The following is an 11558-nucleotide window of genomic DNA, read 5'->3' as shown; positions in this document are numbered from 1 at the left end:
TATATATATATATATATATATATATATATATATATACTGTATTTTGACATTTTCTGAAGATTACATTTAATTACTTTTGTTTTAAAACATAAACATTAAAAGAATGTTAGATGATGGTAAAGGCAATCTAAATGTCAAAATAAAGAAATGCTAAATTTATTAGCATCAAATATAAATTATCAGCCGATAATAATAAACAAAAAAATATTATAATATCGGCCAATAACCCAACACACTCTTAAGGCAATTTATAACTATTTCAAATTTTCACAAGTTGGTGGCTAATTCGTATGAATTTGTTCATTCCCATTCATATGTTTATACATACAATTCGCTTATGTCCCACTGATGGTTAGATTTAGATTACCTTTATGCTTACTTTTTGAAAAATCTTTTATTTTTTTAATTAAATTCGTTTCTATATGAATCACATCATACAAATTCATACAAAATCCTCCCTGTGAAATAGTTACGTTTTCTCATGAGATCGAGTTGATAACCGATATGATACCGATATATTGTGCATTCCCAAATAAAAATACAGGGGATCCATTTACAAAAATATCAACATAATGCTGTAAGCGTTGTGATTGCATAAACATTTATTATTTTATTGAATTCTCAGGACTATTGAAGGTTTGTGCTTGTAGAAATAGAAGGCCTGCAGAACTTTCACAACAACTTCATAACACTGACCTACAGCCGACACAAGTTATTCAACAGCATCTAGATCCAAACCAATCACAGGTACATTATCTATCTATCTATCTATCTATCTATCTATCTATCTATCTATCTATCTATCTATCTATCTATCTATCTATCTATCTATCTATCTATCTATCTATCTATCTATCTATCTAAAACTAATTTCTTCATTGTTCTTTCAGCATGCTGAAGAGGCCTCTTCCATGTTGTACACAAATATTCATCCTAGTTCAGTCAACAGCACTTATGTTGCTTTGCAGCTGCCAAAACTATAAAAAGAAGCATGCAGCTGACCTCATACTTATTTCACAGCATTTAAGAACAAACTGAAACTCTTGTGGTTGTCCAAGCACACATTTAGATGATGGATGTGCACTGTGGTTTGGTTTGCTTCAGAAAAAGTGTTGCGTCCAGACAGGTGGTCTGCATTTTAACCCAGTCAAGAGTTTTTCTCTTTGCCTTTGTGTTATACTATAAATGTAAATCTTTAAATTTATGTTATGTAATATCTTTCAGTCAGTCACTTATGAAGTTCATGTGATTGGTAAAAAAAGTGGCCGGAGCAAACCTGATTTCCTGTGATTGACGTGTTTGATATTTTGTGATGCTAACATTTGTGTATCAGTCTTCTCACCAAGTGTTTGATATGCTATGATATATTATGCCTTATATATTTTATAGCAAATTAAGGCCTTTCAGCGACTGCTAATGTTATTAACTTAAAGTGCTAATTAAAAGGCTTATTAAATGAAAGTGTCATGAAATCCCCTTATATCATCACACTTCTGCAGAATGCTTAAAAAAGGTGTGATAATTTGCAGAAAGGAACATATGGAGGTGGGGACAGCCACACAAATGTCTAGATCTGAGATAAGCAGAGTAATACTAGCAATATTTGTCAACTGAGAATAAAAGTTGTTCTGAATATCCTGTAGGCTAAGTTTTCAAACCACACTGCTGCTGTAGCTGTAATTCAGCAACAAGTCTCAGAAATCAGCCAGTAATGTCTAAAAATGCAAGCGTTGGATCAGATTTCTCATTCTTTTTGACAATGACGTTGTTAAATTTCCATTATGTTTTCTCCATTAAATACAAAGACTGTATGAATAAAACTTGTGCGTTTGAGCAGTTTTATTTGAAAAACAAATGCATGCTGAATGGACTATGGCTCTGATTTGAACTTGTTTAGCTCTGTGCTCTATTTAATGTTACATTCATTCATAGTTAACTTTATTAAAAGAAAGAAAAACATTAAAAATAACATACAGTTACAAATTTTCCTGGGCATGCCGTACTTTTCTTTAGTGACCTTTTGTGGTCCCTTTAGAACATACTTTCTCTTTAGTGAAGACACAACAGCGCCACTACTTGGCAGACAGGATGAGCAGACAAATAATTCCAGTGAAGCAGCAGATGAAATAAAAACCTCTGCATCAACACTAGAGGTCAGTAGACTGTAATCACTGGAGGTGAGTCTATAAGACACATTCAACATAAATATGCAATATTTATTTTTTGTCATACTGAGTATCTCTAGATTATTACATAACTGTTAATAAGCAGGGTTTATTTAGTTATATGCATGCAGTACTTTGACTCTGCTACAAGGAAACAATAATAAAAAATATGAGTATTGAGGTGGTTTATAAATGAGCCACAAACCAACCAAGTGGAAGCAAAAAGATGATGAAACCACTTCCTGGTGTGTCACATTTCCAGTGTAACCTCCTTAAAATACAAAGCACACACACACACACACACACACACACACACACACACACACACACACACTAAACGAAAAAAATTCTTAAAAAACAAACAAACAAAAAACCATTCACATATAAAACCCATGTACACTATTTTTTGTTATAAATATGAATGCACTCTGACCAGCTTAGTTTATGAGTCAAACAGAAACCTGTTGTGGTCTGAGCTTTATTTGGGTCAGTGACGCACAGAAGTCAACTATGAACTATGAATGTGTGTGTGTGTTTTTTTTTTCCCTTTTCTTTTTTCTGTTGGGTGAACAAATAGTACTTGTTCCTAATAGTGTCTATTAATGTATGTGTGGTTGATTAGTTTGTGAGTAAAGTATATCTTGTCCAACTGTATGAACCTCACAGTCTCACACCCATTCTGCTTAAATTTTGTGCAAAGCTATATGTGGTGACCTTTTCATCATAAACTGTATTTCAAGTCAAAATATCAACAATTATAGTCCATTTGGCTAAAGCTCAGAGCTGGCAACTAGAAGGTTGTTGGTTTGAGTCCTGCAAGGAGAAAGTCAAAAGCCATTATGTGCTGTTATCTGAGGGACAACCTGGTTACACCTGGGTTTAACATTTGATAGAATCAGTGCATGCTACAGAAAATGAAAAGATATAGTGATTCACATTTAAAAATAATACAGAATTAAAAACAGTATACATATTTTTCCCCATAGGCTAAAACACCAGCTTTCGCCAACAATCCAAAGCGCTCGCCTCAACTCTTAAGGAATATTACACTCAGTAAGATATATAAATGTAAACACTGAAGAATGTATTTGTTTTCTGTTATTCTGTCAATATGGGGTGCTGTGTGTACATTAATGAGGAAAAAAAATGAACTTAAATGATTTTAGCAAATGGCTGCAATATAACAAAGAGTGAAAAATTTAAGGGGGTCTGAATACTTTCCGTACCCACTGTAATAACAGGGCTGTGTACATAAAAAAAAAAATAACCACAACTATGTGCCTGTGCGCGTTCACGCGATAGGATGTACACTCCTGTCTAGGAGTTTCGAGCGATTATTGAGGTGATTGTATCATAAGTTAAACTGCTGAAGAATATGGTTCTCGCCTTCGTTTATGGTTGTGGCATTTCAATGGTATGTATTAAAATATTTTTTATTCATTCAGTTCTTGCAATATAGAGAAAAATAATGTTATGTAAATTTGCAGGAGTTACATGTCAACCACCGTTTTTTAATAATAGAAGAGAGTTTAAGTTTTTCTCATCTATGTCAAATCAGTCTGAAATGCAACTCACTTTTTACTGTTTAGTTAGGTAAAAAGTGGAATAAAGAAAGTAAAAGGGTAATGTTCATGTATGAATGTGTTTCAGGAGTGTTTGGTGTTGTGGCAGGTGAAATGAAGACTGTGTCAGTGATGGAGGGAGATTCAGTCACTCTACACACTGATACTGACACACAGAGAAATAATGCGGTGATAGAGTGGATGTTTGGAGCTGAAAACCCAGATACTGTCATTGCTGAAATCAACAGATCAGCAAATATCAGTCATATTACTGATGAGAGATTCAGAGACAGAGTGAAGATGGACAGTCAGACTGGATCTCTAACCATCACAAACATCAGAACCACAGACTCTGGACTTTATAAAGTAGAGATCACCACAAATAAATCAGCAGCAAAAACGTTCAATGTTACTGTCTATGGTGAGTACAGCAGCAGGATTTTTTCTTTCCAGAACTGTTTTGACCATAAATCTTTATCACAAATGATCAATGTATATTGAAGTGAATGAAATACAAGGAAAAAAGTAATTTATTAGTACTGTCCCCTGTTCATGTTGACCCTGATTTCTCTTCATCCTCTGATATCTTCCAGCTCTTCTTCCCGTTCCTGTCATCATCAGAGACACTTCACAATGTTCTTCATCGTCTGGAAGTTCATCAGTGTCTAAATGTTCAGTGCTGTGCTCAGTGCTGAATGTGAGTCATGTGACTCTCTCCTGGTACAAAGGAAACAGTTTAATCTCCAACATCAGTGCGTCTGATCTCAGCATCAGTCTCTCTTTACCTCTGGAGGTGGAACATCAGGATAAAAACACATACAGCTGTGTGCTGAACAACAACATCAGCAACCAGACCAAACATCTGAACATCAGTCAACTCTGTCAGCCGTGTGCAGGTACATCAGAGATGATACTAGTGTTTACACTGAGCTGATCTTCTTTCAGCTGCCTGGTTTTTGATGATACATTTAAAAAAAAAAAATTTTTTTTTATTGCTATTCAAATATATATATATACAGTATATATATACAGTATATAACCCACATATGTATTTTTTATATAGTATTTCATTAGATTAATTGATCATTGTCATCATATTATTTAGATTTTATTTACCAATTTACAATTTAATTTAATGTTTACTAATTGTCATTCTGTGTAATAGATTTCTTCCCCATTCAGACTGTTACTCTGGTGTTTGGTCTGATCAGTGTTGTTCTGGTCTTTGGGATGTTTGGTGAGTTGGATTCTGACTTATTACAATTCAATGTACAGTAGCATGACCATAGCGTCTGTAAAATAGGAACATCATTTAATTTTCTGGTACATTGGTTAAGTTGTTCTTAATGTGTTAATGATTTTTTTCTTCTTAGCATTATTAGGGCTATTGAAGGTTTTTGCTGATGGAAGTTCAAGTAAGAAACACCCACAACGTCCTGAAAATACAGATCTACAGCAGCTTCTTATGGGTCTCGAACAACCTGAAGACTCGACACAAACACTGATACATTATGTACAAGTGTGATTAATATGAGTTATTGATTTCCCTATAATATATTTCAGAGTTGTGCAGCTCCTTTGTCAGTCTCTTAACTGCAACATGCTTGATAAAGCATATTTCAATATACCGAGGTGGACATTTACATATTGGGTGAAGGATTTGGGTCAATAGCAGAACTAGATATTCATGATGTAAGAGGTTCATAGTGACTGGATTTTATATTTTTCCATGTTTCTTAGATTTAGCATGCATAATATCTTGAATTGCTCCATATTATGCTTAACTACGATGTTGGATTTCAAAAAATGTGTATTAGTTGATATTTCTGTGTTCCCTTTTTAATAAAAAACAAAACAAAACAATTATTTGTGATTTTCATTTATTTATTTTAAGATTAATGCATATGCATCATATAACATACATTAAATAATACTAAACAAAAATATGGTAACATATTTAGTTCATACAGTTTTAAAAAGTGTGCTGATTACATCGAACTGTTGACAACAAATGTATTCTTGTGGCTCGCAGACAGAAAACGTTTCTTGCAGTGTTCAATTTACACACTTACCTGCAACAAAACTCTTCACTGCTCTTTTATTGCCTACCAAGCACTTGTATTTCCTTCAGAAAATATAATTGTATAATGTTAAAGTGATATTTAATAGATATAATGCTCCTGGATGTGTTGAACAAACCAGTTTTGACACAAACATTGTTTGGTGATTTAGGTCAGATGGTTTAGAGTTTTTAAAATGTCAAGGTTCAAAACAAATGCAAATAAATAAATAAATGAATAAGAAATAATAAGAAAAAAATACCTGTTTAAAAGTTCTGAGATCAGTAGGTTAGTCACTTTTAAGTGCTTTAAGGTTAATCAGAATACACAATGCTGCAAGTTTAAGGTCTCACACTGAAAGCAAATGAGAGACGATGATGGCTGATTGTGTTTGACATCTCAGACATAGGCCTACAATCCTGTTAAAAAAGTCACATCCACACTACAATAACCTGGAGCAAAAGACAAAACCCTTTTTTTGTTGTTGCTGTTGTGTAGTGCATTTTTCAAGTGATGTCTATTTTTCGAGGTGGTATTATTTGAGGAAAATGTATGCTCACGATAAAATCTAAACCAGTAGCCGAGTTATTTGTTTCAGGGCTCAGGCTTTTCTTCAGTTTGTGTTCAGTGTTGTGTTGTTACTAAAGCTGCCATTGGTCACGTGTGCTCCGGTGGGCGTGGCTACTGTTGCTGCTTTTGTTCAAGACATCAGAGCCAGAATAAACCTGATATCATCAAACATGGACAGTTTTAGATACTCTAAAAGATAAACAGTCTTTTTATTTCTTGATGAACATTTCAAAATGTCTTTTTGTCAATTCAGTTTGATGCAATTTAATGTGAATATTCGGACACCATGCAGCATATGAACAGTTCAGGTTAAAAAAAAACAAAACAAAACATACACACTGAAAAGTGCTGAGATCAGTATATTAACTTTTCAATTTTTAAAGGTTCATCAAAAACTAACTGTAGTAAATGGGGAAATAAGTCTGTGGTCACATTCACACAGAAGGCAAGTGATAGATATGTAACCACACTATTGGCTGATTGTATTTGACATCTCTCACACATTCAACCCTGTCAAAACCAGTCACATTCAGACTACAATAAACCGGAGCAACAGATAAAACGTTCACACAACATTCCTATGTATACAAGCATACGTTTTTAAAAAATAAGCATAACAAATACAAAAAAATGCGTTTTCAGTATGGGTGTGTGTAATTTACATTGCAGAGTAAAATGTCCAAGTATTGTCAGTTTATATTTTACCACAGGCCTTGTTTTACATATAAACTGAAGAACCCTATTATAAAACCCTATTATATTTTGACATCATGGCTGCAACACTCTATAATGTTAATTTATGTTTTACCTTTTTTAATTAATCATACATGTTACATAGTTCAACTGGTCATCTAATTTTATTAATATTTATTAGGATTTTTTTCATTTTTTTCCCCCTATGTATTTCTTATACATTATTTCTTGAATAACCAAACCTCAACTATATAAGATCAGATCCCTTGAACAGTTGATGAAGCTCCAGTCATAAAGAATATTTCACTATACAAATAGGCATTACTGTCGATTTTCTTTCCTTGCATTTCTAGCATCCTGAGGGGGTGGAGCTGAGATGTGACTAATGGAAGTGAAAAAAGGAAACGAGTAAGCACAAATATAAATTGAGAAGAGCCACAGTCTGTTTCTGGTCTCAAGATATTTTCCTTAGTTTGTGCCTGGTGTGGCTACTGTTGCAGTCTTTTGTTCATGACAAAAATTCAGAAGAGAAAAGACATAAATCGTTTTTTTTTCTTGGTGAACAATTCATATGAAATTGATGAAACTGATGAATTTTGAAAAAAGTTTTCAAATATCTGTTTATTAATGCTAAATTCAGACACCATGGTTATGAAGGAGAGCTGTTGAAATCTTGCCAGTTTATTTTTTTTGGTCATAAATATCAGGGCTCTCTGCTTAGTTTGTGAGTCAGACAGAAACCTGTTGTGGTCTGAGCTTTTTTGGGGTCAGTGTAGCACAAGTTCAACTAGATGAATATGGTTTATTCAGTTGGATGAACAAATGAAACACGTGAATGTGTCTGTTAATGGATGTGTAGTTTAGTATATCTTGTCCACCTGTTGATATGAACCCTGCAGTCTGACATCCATTCTGCTCTAAACAAAACAGTTTCACAGTCACATAAAACATACATCTATCAAGACTGATGTTTTAAAAAACCACCAAATAAAATCAAAGTGATGCATAAGATGAAGCAAGATTGGAGGAGCTGATTCCCATGGAATGGTTCTATTAGAGATTTCCAAAGTAAAGGTAACAGCCACTAGAGTTGTGCAAGGCTACACCAAAAGGTTATTTCATAGGTGTCGAATTCGAAATAATTTGCTAGAGCATTTATGTATGGAAATTATTCAATTATTCATTAATTATTCATGTACTGAAAATGTAGAGGTAGGCCTATAGTTAAAATAAAAAGATAAAGCACAATTAAAAGCAAATCATTCCCACTTCAAAATGAAACTCAAAATGTAGGGTTTTGTAGTAAAGCTAACATTTTTCTAACAAAGCTACAAACAATAGTGTACTAAATATTGAGTGTTCGAAATGTGAAGATGTTTAAGCATAAAAATTGAAAGTTTGTTGTCTGTTAGTGATAAAATAACAGGACGCATTAAAAAAAGAAAAAAAAAAAAGAAAGAAAAAATGGTTTCAAGCCTAAGCGTGTTCACGCGATAGGATGTGCAGTCCTGTCTAGGAACCTCAAGTGTGGTCTGTGGTGATTGTAACAGAAGTTTCTGACACCTTTAACTGCTGAAGGAATATGATTCTTGTTTTAGTTTTGCTGCGTTTATGGTTGTGGCATTTTAATGGTGAGTTTTTGTGTACTTCTTGTAATACAAGTAAAATAACATTATGTAAACTCCCAGGAACTAGGCTACGTATTAACGCGCGAATACATTTCTTATGCAAAACTTGATCACTTTAATCATTTGTAAAAGTGTACTTCAGTTTATTTGTGTCTTTCTGCGTTTTCTTCTACAGTCCCCCAAAAGCTATTCTTGCATTTAGTTTGAAAAAAGTGTTCAGAATTAAGATTTCGTGTATGAATGTGTTTCAGGAGTGTTTGGTGTTGTGGCAGGTGAAATGAAGACTGTGTCAGTGATGGAGGGAGATTCAGTCACTCTACACACTGATACTGACACACAGAGAAATAATGCGGTGATAGAGTGGATGTTTGGAGCTGAAAACCCAGATATTGTCATTGCTGAAATCAACAGAGAGGCAAATATCAGTCATGTTACTGATGAGAGATTCAGAGACAGAGTGAAGATGGACAGTCAGACTGGATCTCTCACCATCACAAACATCAGAACCACAGACTCTGGACTTTATAAAGTAGAGATCACCACAAATAAAGAAGCAGAGAAAACGTTCAATGTTACGATCTATGGTGAGTACAGCAGCAGAATTTCTCTCTCCAGAACTGTATTTTGACCATAAATCTTTATCACAAATGATCAATGTATATTGAAGTGAATGAAATACAAGGAAAAAAGTAATTTATTAGTACTGTCCCCTGTTCATGTTGACTCTGAAATCTGAAAAAGACTTTGACTCTGATTTCTCTTCATCCTCTGATATTTTCCAGCTCTTCTTCCCGTTCCTGTCATCATCAGAGACACTTCACAATGTTCTTCATCGTCTGGAAGTTCATCAGTGTCTAAATGTTCACTGCTGTGTTCAGTGCTGAATGTGAATCATGTGACTCTCTCCTGGAACAAAGGAAACAGTTTAATCTCCAGCATCAGTGCGTCTGATCTCAGCATCAGTCTCTCTTTACCTCTGGAGGTGGAACATCAGGATAAAAACACATACAGCTGTGTGCTGAACAACAACATCAGCAACCAGACCAAACATATGAACATCAGTCAACTCTGTCAGCCGTGTGCAGGTACATCAGAGATGATACTAGTGTTTACACTGAGCTGATCTTCTTTCAGCTGCCTGGTTTTTGATGATACATTTAAAAAAAAAAAATTTTTTTTTATTGCTATTCAAATATATATATATACAGTATATATATACAGTATATAACCCACATATGTATTTTTTATATAGTATTTCATTAGATTAATTGATCATTGTCATCATATTATTTAGATTTTATTTACCAATTTACGATTTCATTTAATGTTTACTAATTGTCATTCTGCGTAATAGATTTCATCCCCATTCAGACTGTTACTCTGGTGTTTGGTCTGATCAGTGTTGTTCTGGTCTTTGGGATGTTTGGTGAGTTGGATTCTGACTTATTACAATTCAATGTACAGTAGCATGACCGTAGCGTCTGTAAAATAGGAACATCATTTAATTTTCTGGTACATTGGTTAAGTTGTTCTTAATGTGTTAATGATTTTTTTCTTATAAAGATATTATATAGGCATATGTCGAGGGGAGTTTCACCCTCTTAACCAATGAGGATATGAATGACATACACATATAGGATCTTTGGCCAAGAACATGTGTTTATATAAAATGGTCACATGTACAGAAAAACATGGACATATTAGGAATAGATTTTTGGCGAAAGATGTTGAACTCGCTTCAGAGTTCATCACGAACTCCTTTACCCTGTAGTCCTAGCATTCATCTCCTTATTTGGGCATTTGAGCCAAGAAAAGGTAATGTATACATGTGCGCATGCATACCTCGAATATGAGTAAGAGACATTAAAACATCATACAAGAGAGAGAGAGAAACAGATAGAGGAGGGGGGATTCAGAGAGAATGCGTTGTATAGGGAACGAGTGAAAGAAGGAGAGAAGAAAAGGAGGGGTGAGGCATATCTGGAACCATTCTCAAGACAGAGAGTGTTTTCTAACAACTACGATGTTGGATTTCCAAAAATGTGTATTAGTTGATATTTCTGTGTTCCCTTTTTAATAAAAAAACAAAACAAAACAATTATTTGTGATTTTCATTCATTTATTTTAAGATTAATGCATATGCATCATATAACATACATTAAATAATACTAAACAAAAATATGGTAACATATTTGGTTCATACAGTTTTAAAAAGTGTACTGATTACATCGAACTGTTGACAACAAATTGATTCTTGTGGCTCGCAGACAGAAAACGTTTCTTGCAGTGTTCAATTTACACACTTACCTGCAACAAAACTCTTCACTGCTCTTTTATTGCCTACCAAGCACTTGTATTTCCTTCAGAAAATATAATTGTATAATGTTAAAGTGATATTTAATAGATATAATGCTCCTGGATGTGTTGAACAAACCAGTTTTGACAAACATTGTTTGGTGATTTAGGTCAGATGGTTTAGAGTTTAAAATGTCAAGGTTAAAAACAAATGCAAATAAATAAATAAATTAATAAGAAATAATAAGAAAAAAATACCTGTTTAAAAGTTCTGAGATCAGTAGGTTAGTCACTTTTAAGTGCTTTAAAGTTAATCAGAATACACAATGCTGCAAGTTTAAGGTCTCACACTGAAAGCAAATGAGAGACGATGATGGCTGATTGTGTTTGACATCTCAGACATAGGCCTACAATCCTGTTAAAAAAGTCACATCCACACTACAATAACCTGGAGCAAAAGACAAAACCCTTTTTTTGTTGTTGCTGTTGTGTAGTGCATTTTTCAAGTGATGTCTATTTTTCGAGGTGGTATTATTTGAGGAAAATGTATGCTCACGATAAAATCTAAACCAGTAGCCGAGTTAT

The 11558-nt window shown here is 33.9% G+C and overlaps 1 protein-coding gene across 1 annotated transcript; it reads left to right on the top strand.

Annotated features, from left to right (window-relative positions):
* Window positions 1-3823: 3823 nt before the first annotated feature.
* Window positions 3824-10104, top strand: LOC107602649 (CD48 antigen-like; the record flags this gene model as incomplete). The annotated part of the gene is made up of 4 exons (XM_016295212.1): window positions 3824-4148; window positions 4321-4623; window positions 9461-9763; window positions 10033-10104. Coding segments are annotated over exons 1-4 (985 nt in total), but the record flags the coding sequence as incomplete, so codon positions are not given.
* Window positions 10105-11558: the final 1454 nt, after the last annotated feature.

The sequence above is a fragment of the Sinocyclocheilus grahami genome, unplaced genomic scaffold (assembly GCF_001515645.1).
Source record: "Sinocyclocheilus grahami isolate Dianchi unplaced genomic scaffold, SAMN03320097.WGS_v1.1 scaffold332.1, whole genome shotgun sequence".
Taxonomy (NCBI): domain Eukaryota; kingdom Metazoa; phylum Chordata; class Actinopteri; order Cypriniformes; family Cyprinidae; genus Sinocyclocheilus; species Sinocyclocheilus grahami.
Note: the sequence above shows the minus strand (reverse complement) of the source record. Positions and strands in the feature narration are given on the sequence as shown.